General features: G+C 35.1%; 1 protein-coding gene across 1 annotated transcript in view; it reads left to right on the top strand.

The window, feature by feature from the left end:
• Sel1l (SEL1L adaptor subunit of ERAD E3 ubiquitin ligase) overlaps positions 1-22,094 on the top strand; it is a 57,133-nt gene that overhangs the window by 6,389 nt on the left and 28,650 nt on the right. Inside the window, exons 3-6 of the mRNA XM_015494556.2 lie at positions 478-709; positions 18,223-18,390; positions 19,830-19,935; positions 20,760-20,922. Of these exons, the coding sequence (XP_015350042.1) occupies positions 478-709; positions 18,223-18,390; positions 19,830-19,935; positions 20,760-20,922 (669 nt within the window). The remainder of the gene's footprint in view (positions 1-477; positions 710-18,222; positions 18,391-19,829; positions 19,936-20,759; positions 20,923-22,094) is intronic.

Here is a 22,094-nt window from a genome sequence, read left to right as displayed (position 1 = left end):
GGGGGGGGGGGGGGTCTTTGAGTTTTGAGGACTGAACTTCTGCCATTTGTTTCCATTTACATAACTTTTCAAAGAAAAATGAGTTTATGCTCTTATTGATTGTTTAAATGAGTAAGACTGATTCTTACATATCCAAGGAGGACACTGTATGAGCTCTAATCTCTAGAAGAAATGTAGATAAAAACAGAAAATTTTAATACAATGTTATCATAGAGTAAGTATAATATATGATGAGAACATGTAGAGGGATAACCTAAGCCGGACTTTTGGAATTAAGAAAAGCTTCCTGGGAAAAGTAGCATCTGAGTTGAAATTCAAAAAAAAGAATGAGTCAAGCAAGTGATGAAGGCATGTCATGAACACCAGCCAGAGCCTATAGGGATGAACTGAAGGAGACATAGCTGGGTTTGCAAAAGTGAAGGAAGGCTAGAGGGAGTCTTGGTTCTGTTGATAACTAAAAATATTTTATATTCTCAGAATTCTTTGCCATCAGATGAGTCAGTAAAGGACCATACCACCACGGGCAGAGTAGTTGCTGGTCAGATATTTCTTGATTCAGAAGAATCAGAATTGGAATCCCATATTCAAGAAGAGGAAGACAGCCTCAAGAACCAGGAGGGGGAAAGTGTCACAGAAGAAATCAGCTTTCTAGAATCTCCAAATCCAGAAAACAAGGACCATGAAGAGCCAAAGAAAGTACGGAAACCAGGTAGTCGGGATGTTTTTATTGCTTTTGCTTGATTTCGGAAAGAGATAACTGAAGTTTTAAAATTAGTGAGTGTAGAAAAATGCTGAAGAAGTCTGATTTTGTTAATTATTAACCGCATGTGAAAGTATAGTTTTATGGCATTTTCTAGATTTTAATATATTAGTTATTCACTTAACAGATTTGACCTATGTTACGTGAACTGAATTCAATAGAGGAAATTCCATATGATTTATATTTATATTCTAAAATTTCTTTTTGTATACCAAAAATAATAATTTAAAATTATCAGGGTGGAACACAAAATAGAATAGAGAACTGTCTATCATGCTACATCAGCTTTTTTCAGAATTGTTAGAATAACTAGGTAATTTGTATTAGATATTTATAACTTTCCAGTTGAAGCTTTTATAAACATGTAAACTATAATCTGCTTTTTTCTCCTTTTTGACACTTCCTTTAAATTTAAAATTTTCTTTGTGTGAGCTAAATGCCTGTTCTTCTAAAAAAATTTTCTGCTTTGCCTTATCCTTCCAGCCTTCTGTCATTTAGTTTATTATTTCAGAAATCACCACCATAGCCATTTATTATTTCATTGTTAACCACTCTCGGGAACTGATCTAGATTTGAACTTTTAAAAATTTAAATTCATTTTTTATCTAGAAATGTACCTACTCATGAATAGAAAAACCATCTTTAAAAAAATTTAAAATATTTTAATTCCATCAACTAGAAATAACAGCTATTAACATTTTGAAGCATACACTTATGGGTTGTTTTTTATAGTTATATGAATACTTCTTCAGAAAACTAAATTTGGGGCTTGGGTTGTAGTTCAGTGGTAGAGCGTTCACCTAGCAAATGGGAAACCATGGGTTCAAACCTCAGCACCACATAAAAATAAATAAAATGAAAGATATTGTGTCCATCTACAACTAAAAAAAGAAAACTAAATTTGGCTAAAATGTATATACTATTTTATGGCCTGCAATTTGTACTTAACTGCTTGCCATGAACATTTTCCCATGTTATTAGCCATTTACAATTGGATGGTTAATAGCTATAAAAATATATATATAAATTTACCATAGCTTAGAAATAGGTTGTGTACTTTGAGATCATTTTAAATTTATCTTTGTGCATATCATATTCTTAGAATCTTTTTGTACTGAGGATTGAACCCAGGGTTGCCCCACCATTGAACTATATGACCAGTCCTTTTATTTTGAGACAGGGTCTCACTAAATTGCCCAGGCTGGCCTTAAACTTGGAATTTTCCTGCCTCAGCTGGGATTTAGGTGTGTGCTACCACACTAGGCTTTCTTAGAATTCTTAAAAATAAATTTTGCTGGGTTAAATGTCAATCAAGAAAATATATATGATACATAATTATTAAATTACTTTTCAAAAAAAGAATCCTGTTCACTTCCTTTGAGACTAACATTTTTCCTCATACCTCAACCAAATATGAATTACTATTTTAAACTTTTGCCAAGTATTAGTTTAATTCATTTCTTTTTATTTTTTATTAGGAAGATTTTTAAATACGCACAGAAGTGGAGGGTATAATGACCCCCTCATACCTATTTGTCGCCCAGCTTCAGCGTCTGTCAACATTCTGCTGCTCTAGTTTCATCTTTTCACCCCATATACCCCTGAATTTTTTTTCTTTTCTAGAGAATTTTAAAGCAGATTCCACATGTTCTTTTACTGTTGTATGTATCTCTAAAAGTAAGATTTTTTTTCTAACAAAACCATAAAATTAGTTTTTATCCTTTATCACCTAATACCCAGACTGTTCAATTTTCCCACTTGTTTCAGATGTTTTCTTATAATTGATTTGTTTGAATCAGTATCCAGTCTAAGAGCTTAAGTTTCTCATAATCTGTAACAGTCTCCTGCCCTTCTTTTTAAGTGTCATTTTATTTGTTAAAAAAATAGTGTCTTTTATGCTATATAATTTCCCATATTATGGATCTAGCATGTTGTATCCTTGTATTGTTATTTTAGTTTATTCTACTATTTGCTATATATTCTAAAAACTGTAAGTTAGCTCTAGAGGCTTGGATGTGTTTGGTTCTGCTTTTTATTACAGGTATACTGCATTACATTGGGAGGCATATAATAGTATCTAATTATTCCACTTTTAGTGATATTAAGTTTCATCAGTGAGATCAGTTGGCATTAGCTTGATCTAGCCATACCACATTTTCTCTTTGACCTTTTGCCTAGAAGGCCACTGTTTGTGTTTGTTTTCTGGATCCTGTCTTTCATTTTGGGTTACAAAGCAGTGATACTCTCTACCATTCCTTCTGGATTTGTTACTTGGGATTCTTTTATAGAGAACTTTCCCTTTTCAGATAATTGGGGCCAGCAGGATAAATTGTTGATTGTTGATTATTTTTCCCTTGAAATGTTTTCAAGTAATAATTTGATTCCCTCCAACAGAGACCAAAGATGTGTGGGGTTTTTTCTTTTCTTTTTGTTTCATTTTTATATTGTTTGTTGCTTTGCTTTGTTTTTGAGCATTGTCGGGGACATAGGGGAAAACAGATAATAAAAAACAAAGTGTGTTTTTCTATACTCATTAAACACTTCTCATACCAGATATGTGGGAATATTTCTGCACATATCAAGCAGGCATTTGACAGCAAACTTCCCATTGGACACCATCTGGGTGTCCTCTCGTTTAACTCAGTCTGCCTGGAGCTAGCATCAGATCCCACAGATTGAGAGCTGAGTCCATAAGAGTATTTCCCTCCTCCCACTTCACATGCCAGTTGCAAGCCTTAAGTTGTTATGCCTGAGCTGATTAGCAGTCTTAAACTGGAATTCCCATGATCTCCTCTTTGGGTTCAGGTAATTTACTAGAGCAGCTGAAAGAATGCAGAAAAACACATTTACCCATTTATCATAAAGGATCTTATAAAGGATATGGATGAAGAGCACAAATAGACATGATGCAAAAAGTGAGTTATAAAAGAAAACACAGCTTTCCTACCCTCTCTAGGTGTGCTCTCCACTAGGAACTTATGTGTGTTCAACAATCCAGAAGCTTTCAGAACTCAGTCTTTTGAGGTTTTTGTGGAAGATTCATTATGTAAGCATGGGTGATAACTCATTTTCCACTCATTTATGTATAGCTCAATCTTCAGCCCCTCTGAAGGGTGGGACTTAAAATTCTAACCCTCTAATCACATGGTTCCCCTGGCAATAAGCTCTCATAACTGTCCAGGAGCCCCCAAGCCTCTGTATGCTATCTCTTTAGCATACAGAAGATACTTTATCCAGAGATTCTGAGGGTTTTAGGAACTGTGTGAGGAAACTGAGAGGATTGCCAGACATACATTTCAAAATATCACAAGGATCATTACAAATTCATAGATTTTTATGTATTTATGTTTCACCATATTATAGTCATTCTTTTTGTTGCTCAAATCATCCCATGTTTGGCCTTTGGGAATCCTTTTAAATTTATTCCTTTGTTCTTTTGACTTTCATAACTTTTTTCACAACTTTTTAACTTTCTTAACTTTTTTTCAGGCAGGCCAAGAAGTGTCCAACTCATCTTAATACATTTCCAAACCCATAAATTAATATCAGTGTTTCTCCAAGGAACCTGAGTTATTTTCATGAGTTATATTCCACAGTTTAGGCCTCAAAAGATATGTATGACCACTAAGTTTTGGTAGATACTGTTAGGAAATATTCACACTAATACTTCCAATTCAAATTAAACATTATTGGTGAGATGATGCAAAGGGTTGGGTTGACAAATTGAACTGAGAATAGTAAGAGCTCTTATCTTTGAATATTTTCAAAAAAGATAATTGTCACAAGACAGTCAAAGCAAAGAAAAGTTCATGACTGCCAGAGCTGTGCCCATGTGCTTTCTTGCCTCGATTTAGGATGAGCTGTGGCCCAGGTTTTAACATATAAGACCTCTAAGTGATGCATGTGGAATATCATTTCTACAAAAGGGCTATTTTAATCATGAGACATCTGTAGTATGTTCTTGATAATTGTGTAATTTTTTACATTTTCTGGGTAGTCATGCCTGTAGTATACCTCCCAGGTTTATGCATAATAAGCAATCTAGATAGACCAAATCTATCCTGCTAAAGCATTCATTAAGTAAGCATTGTTCCTGTAGTACTTTTAATGTGCTTGCCAGAATGTCTCTCATTAGCATGTTTCTAAGGTAATTTGATCAAGTCATCTCTATTTCTTGAGCCAGTAAGAGGACAGAACAGATTGCAGAACTACCACTAGCTTTTCTGTCATTCCAGACCTCTATTTGTTTCCTTTTATGTTAGTGTTAGTTTTTGTTGATGCTGGAATTCTTAGTACCTGATGACATTAATGTTATATTGCTTTGTCCTAATCTATATGTATGTATAGTTTCAAAATAACAGCAACAACCTTACCACTGACCATGGGGCCACTGAAAGCAGTCTGATATTTCTTTATTTTTTTTTGTCCTTAGTACATGTTTTAGTAGGGATTTATAAGTGTTTTAAAATCACTTGAGTAATTCTCTGTTATACCAACAACTTGACAAATGTTTAGATGTGTTTTCATTTGTTTTAGTCTTCATTAATGACAGATTCATTTTTAATTTCTTCTTAGTATATGAAAAGGCTTATATTCTTTTTTAAAAAAAAATTTTTTTTAGTTGTAGTTGAACACAATACCTTTATTTATTTATTTTTATGTGGTGCTGAGGATTGAACCCAGTGTCTTGCACATGCTAGGCGAGTGCTCTACCACTGAGCCACAACCCCAGCCCAAGGCTTTTATTCTTATACATATATAATAGATTATTTATGCATGGCTTTGTGTGTATGCAATTCAGAATGCTTTAGAATTGGGTTATATGACAATTACTTCTAAACTTGCTGTTTTTGTCAGCCCCTCATTTATGTTGCTGCCATTATTAAGCTTCCTGAAACCCAAGTTTGACCCTTTACAATCAGTCATAACCTCTCCATCTGCCTTATGAGATGAAGTGCAACTCCTTAGCATGATTCACAGAGTCTTCAAAGTCTGACATATCAGCTGCCTTCTCTAACCTCATCTGCAGCTCTTTCCCCAAGCATCCTTTCTCAACGGGACTAAACCCCTCACTGTTCCTTACCTACACCCTTCAGTTTATGCCTTGGGCCTTTGTTCAGGTTCTCTCCCCTGTGCTTAAAATGCCTTCCTCATTCCTTAAACAAATCCATCTACCAAATTTCTGCTCATCCTTAAAGATAAAACTTATATTTCCCCTTTCTAAAATAGTTCCTGAACTACCAAGGGATGATTGAAGAGTTTCTGGATATGAGAGCTTCCTGTCTGGCCACCCTGCTTTCACTCTTTCAGATCCCTGACTGCAGCTGCACTGATCCTTCTTTCTGCTCAAAAACCTCCCGTGGCTTCCTGTCATACGCAGAATCCAAACTTACCTTTACTACCTTTACATGATAAGACCCTTCCTCTGTCCAGCTTTACTTGCATGACTCCAGCCACACTTGCCTTTTTACTGTTTCTTGAACATCTTACTCTTATTTTCAACTGTATTAGAGATCCCTAAGACCATAGCCCCAGACTCAGTAATTCACAATAAAGACTCAAAGCACTCAGTGTGTAGTTGTAGTCACAGCTGTGATTTGTTACAGGAAAAGAAACAAAATCAGCCAAGGAAAAGGTGCATAGGGTGAAGTCTGGGGAAAACTGGATGCAAGCTTTCAAGAGTCCTCTCCCAGTAGAATTACACAGGATGTGCTTAATTTCCCCAGCAAAAGTTGCAGTAACACATGTTAGATATTTTCTATCAGGGAAGCTCATTGGAGATCCAGTACCTGGAGTTTTTCTTGAGGACAAGTTAAATTGGCATCTTCTACCTGGCATATGCCAAAAATTTCGGACTCTCAGAAGGAAAGCAGGTGTTCAGCATAAGCCTTACTGTTTGTACAGTTTGGGTGAGCCACTCTTATCAATTAGAATGGTGGGAACTCAACAGAATTCTAATTTCACAGATTAGAAAGGCAACCCTTATAAGCAGGCCTTTTCAAGGATAGAAGTTTAGACCTGGTACTTTAACTCTTCTCTGCCTGGTCTGCCCCTTGGTCACTGACCAAGGTGTCTTTACAGCAAACTTATTCTCAGTAAGTCCCAGGCAGTAGTGAGGCCAACCTTCTGTATTGATTTCAGTTATGCCCTTTAGTCCTCTACTTAATTGGCTAAGTCCTATACTTAGCCAGTTGAAACAAATCCTATTAATTGTAATATGTCTATCTTAGAAAGCCAGATGGCTTCCTCCTCAAGTTTCTGTATTAATCCTTCTTTAACCTGTCCCAGAGCATCAGTTCAGGCACAGCATGACTGGTAGCCAGTGAGGTGAGGCTGACCTGAAAGCCTTCTAAGACTGAGGCAGTGTTACGAGTTCAGTCCCACAGGGTACCTGTGTTAACCCTGGAAACAATGAGTTTACAATTGTTGGGCATCTCAAGCAAGACATACATTAGGCTACAATGTGGCTTCCCACCATGGGCAGCTTATCCTAGGCTTCCTACTCCAGCCCAAATAATTAGTCCAGTCCCTGGTTTCACAGGGACTGCCAGTAGATTCCACTTGTTTTGCTGTGACCTAATTTATCTAACTCATGAGTCTCAACCACAGCTGCATATTTTCTGCATGAAAAGTGCAAGGGCTGGGCCACCTTCTATTTTTCATAGTCAGCCCTGTCAGGTATAATCATAGATTCCACAGTGTGAATTCAGTCACTTTCCCAACAGCTTGGAAAGACACAAAGAGTTTTCCTTTAGGAAGCAGTAGAAACTTCCGGAATAGTTTGAAAAACAAAAATCACTAATGCTATCTTACCTCCTTCTTGCTTCCCCAGATCAGGGGTTTCAGTTTATATTCCTCAGTTGTTACTAAATCAGTGTTTCTATTAAGAGATCATAATTTACATTTTTTCAGTCTTCCCCTAATCTCATCCATAACTTTTGTCAGAGAAGCAGGTGTACTAGAGGGACAAAAACATCTTCAGAGAAAAGCATTTTTATACAATGTCGCCAGAAAGTTGATGTTCAGAAATTTTTCAAAGCAAAATTTTGAATTTTCAAAACATTCAGAATGGGTTTACATCATATCCTCACACCCCTTTCATCCTTATCATTTATCCAAGGAGCAGCCTAGAAAAGAACAGTTCCTTTCAAAGGACAACCATACTTATAAATCAGATTTCATGGAAGTGTGTGGAGCAGGAAGGAGTGAGGGAAGCCGTGTTGGGTGTTAGTCCATTTTTGTAACTTCAGCTAATAAGGAAAGCAAATACAAGAGTCAGCAACAGTGAGACATGCTTTGAGAGGGAGTCAGATTGACCTCTTCAGAGTAGATGGTTTCTGTGATGGACATTCTCCCAACTTGGAACTTTTGGCAGTAATTACATGTTCAGAATGCCATCAGTCTCCGTATCAGAAATACCTAGCCAATCTGCAGCTGAATTTCAACTGGTCCCTTCAGAGAACAAGCTTTTTCTGTGGGCATTTTTATATGACTCAGACAGTCCCGCCAAGCAAAAAGAGAAGTGTCCTAAATGAACAGGGTTGCAGATTCTGAGTTCTGTTCATTGAGCCTATGCTTGCATTCAGCTCATCCTGAGGCTGATAGCTTACACCAGGCAGTTTAGGTCAGGTTTTAGATCTGGAAATTAAGGTCAATAAATTCAGGATTCAAAAAAAGCCAACTTTTCTTCAGTCGTAACAGAGGTGAAATGCTCCAGAGCCAGGAAGTTCAGTTGATAAGCAAGGCTTTTCTGGGCTCCTTTGTCTAGTCAATCTTTTTTTTTTTTTTTTTTAATATTTATTTTTTAGTTGGACACAATATCTTTATTTATTTATTTTTATGTGGTGCTGAGGATCAAACCCAGAGCCTCGCACATGCTAGGCGAATGCTCTACCACTGAGCCACACCCAGCCCCTGTCTAGTCAGTCTTCAAGAGTCCAAATTGTCCCACTCAAAAATATACTCATCAGGCTGGAAAATCATCAGCCTTTAAACATCATATCTCAACTCTCACCAGAATTCATCAGGAAATTAAAACCAGTTTTTGAAAACTCCAAAAGTATATCTTCATTTATAGAGCATCTCTTCTTCTTGTTATCTCCCTATTTCCAGACACTTCAATAAGGAAAAATCCAAATTCCATAGCAGAATGATCAGCTACAGAGACTATTCTGTTTCTAGTACTCAGAGCTGAATAACACAGCCACTGATGGCAGAAAGCAAGGAATTATTGTCCCACTGACACATTTCTTTTTTGTCACTTCCCTTGAGGATTCCTCTAGTATTTATGAAATCATAAATGTTTAACATTTTAATTTTTATCTTATATCCAGATATATAAACCACTAAAAATCTCCATTTTTTCCCTTCTTATACAGTTTACTCAACCTCTCAGTAGTCAGTTCAGCATTTGCTACCTTAACCTTATAGCTGCCAGAGACAGGCTGCAGTGCAGTGGAGGGAGGGAGGCTACAACAGCAGCATCAGCAGCTAGGCTGGAAAAAGCTGCTGGAGTGTTTCCTCCTCCCACTTTCCCCAACCCCACCCCTGTTTAACTAAAATTTTGCTTCTACCCTGCACTTGATGTTGCTCCCCCTACTAAAAGAGAAGAATGCAAATGTTTACATTTAGGCCTACCCTGGGGAAATTTAGGGTCCTTTTTCCTCCATTGGAGGGAAGATAAAAACCAAAGACATCACACATCACCTGGGCTACTCTGCTTTTCCCCTCAGTTTAACTGTGGGGCCGTGGGGCCAACAGCAGCCAAAGCAAACCAACCTTTCTGAAGTTGGTTCTATCATTTTCAGATCCCACACGTACTTTTACCTCTGATGACAGCCAGCCATTCAGCTACGACCTCGTATCATAGTTGACTCTAGCCACCCGGACGCTGGAGAATCATTATATGCCATCCTTTATCCTTCCTCTTTCAAAACATACTTTCACCATATTTCAGTGAGTCTGGGTCATGATCAAATCCCACTTCTGTTGGCAGCTGTGCCCTTGGGTACCCAAGACCATCCCAAGGTTTGATAATTTGCTAGAAGGAAATAGGATTTGATTATTATTGTTTTTTGTTGTTGTTATTCCATGTTATTTTTTATTTTTTTATTTGTTCTTTATAGATATACAAGACAGAAGAGTGTATTTTAACATATTACACATACATGTAATATAACTTCCCATTCTTGTGGTTGTACATGATGTGGAGTTAAACTGGTCATGTATTCACATAGGAAAGTTATGTCCAATTCGTTCTACTGTCTTTTGATTATGATTTATTATAGTAAAAGTATGCAAAGAAAAATCAGCATAGGAAAAAGATACATGAGGCAAAAACAGGTATTGAACATAAACTGCACATTTATACAAGCAATTTAGGCACAGTAAGTAACTTTCATAAGTTAGAATGGTAGGAACTCTCCCAAATGCTTAAATTCCCAGACACCATCCAAGGGCCTACCGTATAAGCAGGCCTTTCAAAGGATAATAGATCTCTGTGTCAACTATTTTCATAACAATTAACATTTGTTGAAAATGAACGAATAGCCATCAAGAAAGGATTGATTACATTGTGGTATTCCCTGTTATAGAGTACTTGTAGCCATTTTAAAAAGAACATGGTTGGTTACAAATAAAGTTCATTAAACAGAGGCAGAAATCAAGGTTTATTTGGCTTGCAAAAACAAAGCTCCCTAAGTAGGCAATAGGTAGATGGTTAGGGGCTTTTGCCATCAGAAGGTCCAGCTCTTTCTTTCTCCCCTGTTCAGCTCCTTAGTAGATTGACTTCATCCCCATGTTTATTCCACATGGTCAGTCCTAATAGTAGCTTCACCTATAGGTCCTAGATCCTTAGGAATGCCTGAATTAGAAAAGCAAAAGCCCTGCAGAACCACTAGTAGAACTCTGCCATATCTGTCCTTTCGTCTCTGGAAGAATGTCAGTAATACAGTAAGTAAAAACATAATGTTGTAAAACAATTCCCTGCTATATTTGGACCTGGAATGTCCCACAAAAAGCAATGCAACAATATTCAGAGGTGAAAAGATTGGATTGTAAGGGCTCTGGCTTCATCAGTGAATTAATCCATTTGATGGATTAATCATTTGAATGGACTTACTGGGAAATGAAGAAAATGATAGGAAGGCGGGAGCAAGAAGTAGGTCACTCGGGTTTTGGCCTTAAGGACTGCATCAGTCTATAGTGTTCCCTGCCCCCACTTCGTAGCTGCCATGAACTGATACAGCTTTCCTCTCCCATGCCCTTTCGTCATGATGTTTCTTCAGTGAAGTTGGCACCATTAACTGGGACCTTTGACACTATAAGCCAAAATAAGTCTTACCTCCTCCAAGTTGTTCATGTCAGGTATTTTGGTCACAGCAGCAAAAAGCTGATAAACACATTCACTTAGTATGATCCTTTATTACTAGAGTTCTTTAGAGAAACAGAACCACAGGCAGTCTGCTAACAAATCTCTTATTCAGGAGAGGTTGGTCTTTGTTCTAATTAGTACTTATTGATTAGATAAGGTTGACACACATTACAGAGGTAATCTACTTTACTCAGAGTCCACCAATTTAAATATTTTCTCATTGAGCACAGGGTGCACACCTGTAATCCAGGGTCTTGGGGGCTGAGGCAGGACAAGTGCAAGTATGAGGACAACTTCAGCAGTTAAGCAAAGCCCTAAGCAACTTAGCAAGACTTTGTCTAAAAAAAAAAAAAGGCTGGGGATATAGCTCTATGGCAAAGTACCCCTGGATTAAATCCTTAGTACCACAAAGTATTAAAATGAAATAAATGTTAATCACACCCAAGTGTCACCTTCCAGAAACATTGAGAATAATATTTGACCAAATATCTGGGCATCATGATTTGATTCATTAAGACACAAAATAAAACATCACAGATCCTTTATATGAAAAAAGGCCCTTTTTTTGTGTGTTTACGCATGAAAACAGTCCAAAATTTCTTTTCTGTTAACTATCCTTACCTGTGGAGAAAAAGAATTTGAAGTGGTAGATAAAGATGACTGATTTTTCTTTAATTTGTGCTATTTCTGCTATCCTTTAATAAAGCCTTCTACTCTCCATTCTACACTTTAATTTGGTACACATTTCTGTTTGGATTATCTCCTAAAATAAAAACATTATCCTTATAGTTTTAAAAACTAAAAAAAGAATAATTAAATAGAATAACCAGCATCATGAAATATTTCAGTGGCACAAAGGGAATTGAGTTTAAACTTAACTAAATCAGGTTCCAAAGGAAGCAAGTTGATTGAGTAACAGAATGGCATTGTTACCGCTGTTTACCGGGTGACAAGAAACAATAATGCTGAAGTATAACACCAGAGAAGCATGCCAAGGCAAGTGTAGAGTGGAAAGTGGAAGCTTTATTAAAGGACAGCAGAAAAGACTTCCCTGGAGGAAGAAGGGGACCCAAAAGGCGGTAAATCCATGGAAGGGGGAGGTCTTCTCTTTTTTATAGCTAAGGTCTTCTTTTAGTCCTCCCACATTCCTGTCCTGTTTCCCTCAATCCTGCAGTGATTGAGGGAAGGCCAAAAGGTGGGAGATAGGTGGACTGGAGGAGTAATCTGTTCAGGAAGGGTCTGGGGTGATTTGATTAGTGTGTCTCTGTTTGCTGGGAGCTGCTACTTTCAGTTCCTTAGGATGGGTTTGGGCCTTGGGGACATTAACATTTCAATTTCCCCAATTGCTGTTCTGGTTTCCTGAACTCCATTCAATAGTGGTCTCCATTTTCTTTATCTTACTGGATATTAGACCTGATTTACCTAACTACACTAACTACCTATCTTTAAATCTGGCTTCAGCATGTCTACCTTTTGCTTAGTAGGGATGGCAGGGAAAGAATGACCTTTCACCTAATAAGCAAAAAAAAAAAGGTAGAAGAGAAGGGAAGCATAGGCTGGGCCTGCAGTGGGTCCAGGCTTTAATAGAAAAGACTTTGACTATTGTTTCTTTTGTTTGCTTTTATAAGAAATTATTTGTGCAAGAAAACTCTTTTAGAAAATCATTCTTAGGGAAAACCAAGGCATGCTCACTCCCACCAGGGCCTCTGAAATTTAAATTCCCTGTCAAGCCATTGTGTAGAGAAACTCATTGTTCTTAAATAGCATTTTTCCGAACAAGTTTTACTCTACTGGCTTTGGGCTATGTTGTCACCTGATTGTTATGAAGTTTGTCACTTTGTACTGGGTATCGTGCCAGTACTTGTTTCTGTCTCCACTTTTAAATAATCAGTTTCTTTTCATACAGAGTTGAGGTTTTTATGAACTCTGATGTTTTGTTCATACTCCACATCATAGTTCATTTTTCTACTGAAAAATACATTTTCATCTATAAAGCAATGACTCCCTTAATGTAGCGTGTTTGTTTACAAATATAGTTTTTCAACTGTGTTTAGCAGTTCACAACTTTACAGGCAAAGTAATCTGCCTGTAACATTTGTATTTCCCCCTAAGTATTACTAGGACAGATTCCCAGGCAACAGTAATACTGCTTCATTTGGCCTAGACCATTTGCTTTATTTTCATTCATTCATTCATTTATTTTTAAATTTTTTACATTGACAGATAATATTGTATGCTTTGTTATGTATAACAATGTTTTGAAGTACCCATAACATTGTGGAATGGTTAAATCTAGCTAATTTTTAACCAGGGCTTTGCCTCACATTGTCATTTTTATGGTAAGAGCACACATCCCTCAAACATTTTTCAAAATAATAATATATCATTGATCATAGTCTTCTTGATGTACTTTGTACATCATATACAATAGATTTCTTGAAATTTATCCTCCTATCTAACTATAATTATATATCTTTTGACCTTCCCCCCACCACCCCAATCACAACCACCCTGGCCTCTTGCAGCCACCATTCATTCTCCTCTCTACTTAAGAGATCAGCATTTTAGATTCCACATGAGTGAGATCATGCTGCCCCATTTACTTTAAATCAAGTATGACAACTGTGATTTCCCTTAAATCATCTACACAGGTGTTTTGTTTCAGTACTCTGGGCATGTGTGTGTGTGTGTGTGTATGAGATGATCAGTTTGTTGATGAAGCTTTTATCTTGATGTTTTAATAAAATTGGTAAACACTTTTACAATTGTCTTGAGATTTGTAACTTTTAACACAAACTGTTTTTCAGTTATATTTGACTACAAATACATTTGAATTAGATGCTACTGACTACTATGTTTTTTAAAAATTATATATAATTTAAATATATACATATGTGTGTGTGTATACACACACACACACACACACACACACACACGTGTATATATATATATTAGTTGTGGGTGGACACAATACCTTTATTTTTATGTGGTGCTGAGGATTGAACCTCATGTATGCTAGGTAAGCGCTCTACTACTGAGCCACAACCACAGCCCCACTACTATGTTTTAATGAACGAGATTGCCTCAAACAAGCAGCATGAATAGTTCATTTTCTTCTATTTAACAGAACACTGATCTAAACTTATAGATACAATATCAATCTTTAATAACACTGTGAATGTTCTCAAAGTGGGAACTTTGCAAAGTAAATTTCTTGTGTTTATTCATATAGATCAAATTAACTTTTAGGGTTTTGCTTTGTTTTGATTTTACAATAAAAAATGAGGACAGGGTATGTTTATATTCCCCAGACATTTAATTCAATATATGTAGCAGCAGTCTAGCCACATTTATATTTTTCTCTCAAAACTATTTCCTTCAGCATTCAAACATGGTATATTTTACATTAAAATAAAAAAACCTATACCCTTCCAGGTACCACCCTATTTCTCTACTCCCTTGATAGCATAATTTCTTGAGAGAGTGATCTGTAATCACTGATTTCACTTCCTGTATTCCTATTCTCTAACCCAGTTCTAAGAGGTATTAGTCCCCTCCCAGACCACTAAATCATCCCTTCACCAGTCACGTTGTAATTGGTGGATTCCTAGTCATTTCTTGGTCCTTATCTTAGTAATGCCTCACCACTATTTGTTCCCATCTCTGAAGATGTTTTCTTTACTTAGCTGCTGATTCCTTTATCATGAGACTCGGGATTCAGCCTTCTGTCCTTTTACCTGTCTACACTACTCTCTAGTTATCTTTAATTCCCTCAGTGTTGATAATATCCACATTTCTATTTAGGGCTGTGCCAAAGTTGATGTCACCAATCTCCTCTATCAGTAGACCTTTGAGGTTTTTTTTTTTTTTTTTAAGGTTGATTTTTTAAACTGAATTGATGACTCATTTAACAGTGGAGTTTTATGAATGCTTCTATGTTGTGGAATTTCTTTTCTTTTTATTTATTCTTTCTAGCCGCATGTGACAGTAGAGTATATTTTGACATACTACATATACATAGAATAAGAATAACTTGTTTCAATTAGGATCCCATTATTGTTGTATAAGATGTGGGGTTACATTGGTTGTGAATTCATATATAAGGATAGGAAAAATTCTGTCTTTTCTGTTCTCATCCTCCCACCCTTCCCTTTATTTCCTTTTCTCTGGTTCAATGAACTTCTAATTTTCTATTCAGTCTTATATTTTTAAAATTACAATACTGTACAGATCTCTCTTACATATAATCTCTTTGAATACTTGTGGGAGCTTTCTGTAAGTAAGGATCCTAAAAGTAGGAAAACTGCATCTAAAGATGTGAATCTTTTAAATCCTAAAAAGTATGACTAACTGTCCCTTCTAGAGAGGTTGTGCTAATTTATGTACCTGCCAGCAGTGTGAAAAAACATATATATTCAGCTGGACAGCTGAGTGTTTCCAGTTTTGTTTTGTTTTTGTTTTTTGTTGTTATTGTTTTACTTTTTTAAGCTTGCTTGCTTTCTTTCTTTTGGTACCGGGGATTGAACCCTGGAGAACTTAACCACTGAAGCACATCCCTAACCCTTTTTTTTTTTTTTCAGTGATGAGACAGGGTGTCACTAAGTTGCTCAGGGCCTTACTAAGTTGTTGAGGCTGGCTTTGAACTTGCAATATCCTGTCTCAGTCTCCCAATTTCTGAGATTACAGGTGTGCACCACCATTCCTGTGCACAGGAATACCATCTTGAATAATTTTAATTGAATTTGCAAGAGCAGATTTCTACTAGTTTAAATATAAAGCAATACAATAATTTCTTATGTGCCACAAATTAAGGATCTTACTTTTTTTAAATATTTGATTTGTTTCTTATTATTGATTTTATTATTTTTAAAATACATGACAACAGTGGAATGCATTATAATCCTTATTACAGATATAGAGCACAATTTTTTGTATCTCTGTATATAAAGTATGTTCAATTTATGCCATTATACATGTACTTTTTTTGTATTACAATTCTTAATACACATATATACCACAATTTTTCATATCTCTGTTTGTATATAAGGTATATTGACACCCAATTCAAGTTTTCATACGTGTACTTTGTATAATGATGACCATCACATTCCACCATCCTTGCTAATCCCCTTCCCCCAGAATCTTACTCTTAATGTTAAATAGATTGTGATACTGTCATTATCATAGACCCAAAATATGATTTCTTATCTAGAAAATCTGAAGTTTTACACAAAACTACAGAACTTACTTAATGACATATTTTCCCCTTTCATTTTAAGTGTCAGATTTGGTTGCTAGCCATCACTATTTTAAATTGCATAGATAACCAACTTCGTCATACCAAAAGAGTGAATACCTTGTTTCTAAAACTGATAATTATTCTTGTACAGGTTTTTAAAAGAATAGCTTTGAAATCATTGCAGACTCTCTCCATGGAAAAAAATTAATAGTGAAATTAACACTATTGTGAGGAATTTTTACTTGAGATAAGTGATTTGAAATTAGGACATCCCAGTCAGTAACTTCAAAATTTTTAAGACAAGTTTAAAAAATTTTAAGCTGCATGTAGTGGCACATGCCTGTAATCCCAGCTACTTATGAGGCTGAAGCAGGAAGATCACACATTTAAGGTCAGCCTGGGCAACTTAGCAAGACCCTGTTTCAAAATAAAATTTTAAAAGGGCTTGTGATATTGTTCATTAGTAGGGTACCCCATAACCCTGGGTTCAATCCCCAGTACCACAAAAAAAAAAAAGTAGTAACAGTTTCCATATTGTAATTTTGCTTGGAGAATTAGGTTAGAGACTCAACATTGTCTTTCTAGTAATTTGCATTATTTTAACAACTTTCAGTTTTGATTATATTGAAGCAGGTGCATCCTGGAGGTTCTTCCTGCTTCAGCTAGTGATGAATCAGCAGTAGGCTAAAACCTATTGTTGCCAAAATCTTTTTGTCTAATTTTTGCTGTACAGTTTTATCACATGAAATAATTATTTCATACAAAAGTATAAGCTTGGTGAACTAGAATTTCTATAATAAGCTATTTGTTTTTTAAGACAAAATTTTCTATTATAGAAAAAAAATAAATGTTCTTTTAAACCATCATATACTATTTGATTTGAAATTCAGTTTACAAGCTGCAGTTCTACAGATTCTGTCTTTCCAAAGCAGATTTGGATCTAGTAGCAATGCATAGGAATGCCCTTTTCAGAAATCTGTATTCAGAATGACTTCTCACAGATTGTTGCTAAAGGATAATTTGCCTATTCATTCCATTAGAGATAATTTCTTTAAAACATGGACAGATCAAAAGTGAAGAAGTAATTTGGCTCTGGTCAGTTATTACTAGGATGATGAATGACATCTGCATGGTGGTAAACCATTTGAAATTCATTTTATGTTTCATAACTTACTGAAAATATTTTTTAAATTACTATGTTAGGACATGCTCTTTTTTACACTAGAAAGGAAAGAGGGATGCTTTCCAACCTTTCAGAGCGAGAGTGCCAAGAATAACAATAGCAGCTGTGAGCTCTTGAATTCTTATTACCTTAAATGAGAGGCATCATGTAAAAAATTTAGTGGGAGCTAGATTATGGTTTTAAAAAAAAAAAAAAAAAACTCTGAACATATGGTAAGTGCTCTACCAAAATGTTGTGGGATCACAGACGAGTATGTGAGTGATTAACTTGCATTCAGGAGCATTTTCCTTGTATACTTTTATATTATTAAAGAAATTTACAAGATACTCAGAAAAAAAGGAGTTCTACTGAGCAGTGGAATTTTTTTCAGTTGTATTTTGCCTAATTTTTGCTCACTTGTTGGGCAAGAGTTTTATGGCACACTTTTCTAAGGTTTTATCTCAAAAGTTTAATATAGATCTAAATGTGAGTTGTCAGCTAGTCATGCTCATTGTGTTGACTCAACCTCAGGTCCTAATCAAAATCAGCACTGGCCTATTATGTTCCCCTTTACCATTCATATATCATGTATCTTCACCTTCAAATTCTAAGAACAGAAAGCAACAGTATTGAATCCATGAATACCAAAGTTGTAGTTCATGTTTTGATTTTATTTCTTTTCTTTCCAGCCTTGACTGCCATTGAAGGCACAGCACATGGGGAGCCTTGCCATTTCCCTTTTCTTTTCCTGGATAAAGAATATGAAGAATGTACATCAGATGGAAGGGAAGATGGCAGACTATGGTGTGCAACAACCTATGACTACAAGACAGATGAGAAGTGGGGCTTTTGTGAAAGTAAGTATTGCTCAACAGAAGGCATATGAACATTGCTTTATGTTTAGGGCAACATCTTGAAGGCCTGTCTGTAGCCATTCTTTTCCACCTTGGTCAGAAATGGCCAGCTGACCTGTTACAGCCTTAATGAATGGACTTCAGAACTAGAAGCATGTGCTGCCTTTATTTTCAGACTACCACTCAGAAAGCTTATTACAGTCATGTCTTATGAAAAGGTTTTTAGTTTGCACAGGTAGTTCCATAAATACTTCAGGTAGGTTGCTGCATTAATAAACACAAAACATTTTTGGCAGTAAAGGAAATAGACTGTTATGATGACAATTAATAGTGATTAGAAGAAAACTAATGCCTTTTAAATATTTTGAGTGGAGTATTCTCTGCCAAGATAACATTTGACAAATACAGTATATTAATCATACTAAGTATAAATAAATGTTATTATAAAGGGGCCAACCTCTACAGGCAAGCTATGTTTTCAGAGGAAGTTTCTAACAGAAAATCTTGAGCAGAACCACTTTTAATACCAAGTAACATTTTTAGCATAATGATTCTGATATAATATTTGTGTATTCCTAGGAAACAACATCAAATATAGTGAATCTTTGGGTATAGACCAGTATGACTGGGAACTCCAGTTTAATACATTAGATTTTTCTATAGTACAAGAATTAATTTCTATTTGTTTAAATATCTTAATGAAGTATATGTCTTGATGATCTCTATTTTACAGTAGCAAAATAATTTTTGAAAATTGTAATTAAACAATTCTGTGATTTTCAGTGTTTTAGTAGAGAATATGAAAAAATTAAGGAACTTGAACATTAAATTTGGATCTGTATTTAATAAAAATCTAATTTTTCTTATGTAATTAAATACTTGTCTTTATAAAATATAGATTTCAGATAAGGCCTAAGGCCTATTATCCTTTGACTACAACAGCTTTTTTTTTTTTTTTTTTTTTTCAGTTGTAGATGGACACAAGACATAAGACCTTTATTTATTTTTATGTGGTACTAAGGATCCAACCAAATGCCTCATACATGCAGGGCAAGCACTCTGCCACTGAGCCATAATCCCAGCCCACAACAACAGCTTTTTTTTTGACAAGTATTGCTATCTAGTATCTTTTTGTTTTTATTTTAGCTGGCCTTGGAATATAATCTGAAATCTTCGTTGAGTTATATATAAAATGTCAGCATTAATAACAGAATGTACACTTGAGAAGCAGCTTAGTAATGCTTTCTCTAAAAGAAAGTGATTTTTCAATGGATTTTGTAGTTTTTAAGTCATGTCAGTAAAGTCCAGTCACACTTAAAACTAGTAAAAGATCATTTGTTGTGTTTGTATGACCTTCCCAAAGAAATAATAAATTCCTATATTTGATAAATAATTGGTATAGCATTAAAATCTATTTAAATGCATGTGACATTTTATTTTAGCTGAAGAAGAAGCTGCTAAGAGACGGCAAATGCAGGAAGCAGAAACGATGTATCTGACTGGAATGAAAATCCTCAACGGAAGCCATAAAAAAAGCCAAAAACGAGAGTAGGTAGCACTGTCAAGTCCATTTTTCTCCAGGAAAGCTATAATTGAGAAAAGTAGCCAAGTGCTTTTTTATAAAAACTGTATTGCCAGAGACCGAGATTTCTTAAGTTCCCAGAAAATGACGTGATTCATACACATTCATATTATGACTTTTATCAGATTTTAGTTTGTTTATATAAAAAGATTTAAGTATTGATCAAAGGAATGAACAATGAGAAAAGTGGAAATAACTGACTAAGGTTGAAAATAGTTTCTAAGAACCAAGAGTGCATATAATATTCAGGGTTCAACATGACTTAAAAAACTAACAAAAGGAATTGTCATCAGGTATTTTGTTTGTTTTTTGGTTTTGCTTTGGAATTTTCAACTGCAGTTAAATAATTTGCATTTTGAAAGAATATAAAAGAAGTAATTACATGCTAACATTTTTGCTTTTCAGTTTTGCTGATTGTTGTAGCCTGTGCAGAGTCAAAAAGAAAATTGTAATAGCTATTATTGTATTGTTTATTGAACATTATCACATTACAATTCTTATTGCAAACTTTTGTAATAGATGTTTTAATAGATGTTTCTATAATTATTGTTAGTGTAATTAGACTATTCGAAGATACTCGGGTAATAGGGAGAACTGGTACCTTGTCAAAATATCCAGAAAGTTTTCTACATATATAAATAACATGATTTATTCGAAATAATATCAGGAAATTTTGTATCATAAAATGATGACATTATTTATACTTCCTTTTAATAGATTTTGTAAAAAAAACTTTTAATAGCAGTTCCAAAACACTGCTAATTTGTTTTTTACTTGCTTATATTTAAAGAGCATATAGGTATCTTCAAAAGGCAGCAAGTATGAACCATACCAAGGCCTTGGAGAGAGTGTCATATGCTCTTTTGTTTGGTGATCACATAACACAGAATATCCAGGCAGCTAGAGAAATGTTTGAAAAGCTGACTGAGGAAGGCTCTCCCAAAGGACAAACTGTGAGTGCACTTTCAATGAAGAATCTCTCTGCACACAGCACTTGTTAATTTTAACAATAATTTACCCTCTATACCCTGATGTATTTTAACAAGACTGAAAGATAACTTTAAATACAAGTTTTTTGGCAGATTATTTCACCTCTCTTATGTATTACTTTTCCTTAGAGTGAGAACACTTATGATCAGTAAAGGTGTTTTTGAGGTTACATCTTGCCACAATGACATTTGTAGTTTTTCCAAATTAGGTCTCAGAGAATGAAACATATAGGTTATTCTTTTCATCTGAAACTACTTACCCTTGCATTTTCACCAAAGTTACAAAACTAAGAAAGTAAACATTACTTATGTACCACCGAGACCTGAGCATACTGTGTTAGGAGTAGGGACAGTTTTATGCAGAATGTCCTACATCTGCATCTTAATAGTGTTCTTTTATTTCTGCATCCCCTATATTTCCTATAAATTGGGTATTATAGCTAAAAGCTGATTAATTCAAGTAAAATGTTTTTGGCTAAACTACATTGTAGAGGATGTTCTATATTCAGATTACATTACATCAGTTGATAATATAATATGTGTTAATGTTATCAATTAAAACATTAGTAATGCTAAGATTAACATCTGGGTTTAAAAGACCATCACAGTATTTAAACGTCTTTTTAACTCAGATTTATGCAACTGTGGGATTTGTCTAAAGATAAACCAAAATGTCTAATCACAGAATAAGTCTTATTTCAGACTATTTAAACAATAACAGGAAACATAATCATTATTTTCTATATATCTTAATACCTAATGCATCTGTAGCTCTTTCTAATTCTCAGTTTGAGTTTAAAAAAGGTTATATTTTGATTTTTCCCCTTTGTTTCAAAGCTTTTTTCCCTTTATTAAACTAGTTTTTATAATATCATACGTATATTACATATATTCTGTCTTTAGAGACATTCTGTTCTCAAGAATGGTTTTACTTATAAAGCAACATTTTACTCTAATAATTGAGCCCTACAATGACATAACAGTTTATACATTGCAAAGCATTCTTTCCATGATAAATTCTAGGTGATGCAACTTGCAAAGCTCCAAAATCATAGTGGCTTGACACTATCAAGAGTTGTTTCTTGCTCACACCATGTTTGATAGAACTCCTACTTGCATCACTCTCTTCCAAATGA

This window comes from Marmota marmota, unplaced genomic scaffold, assembly GCF_001458135.2.
Source record: "Marmota marmota marmota unplaced genomic scaffold, marMar, whole genome shotgun sequence".
Classification (NCBI taxonomy): domain Eukaryota; kingdom Metazoa; phylum Chordata; class Mammalia; order Rodentia; family Sciuridae; genus Marmota; species Marmota marmota.
This window is presented reverse-complemented; position numbering and strand designations above follow the sequence as displayed.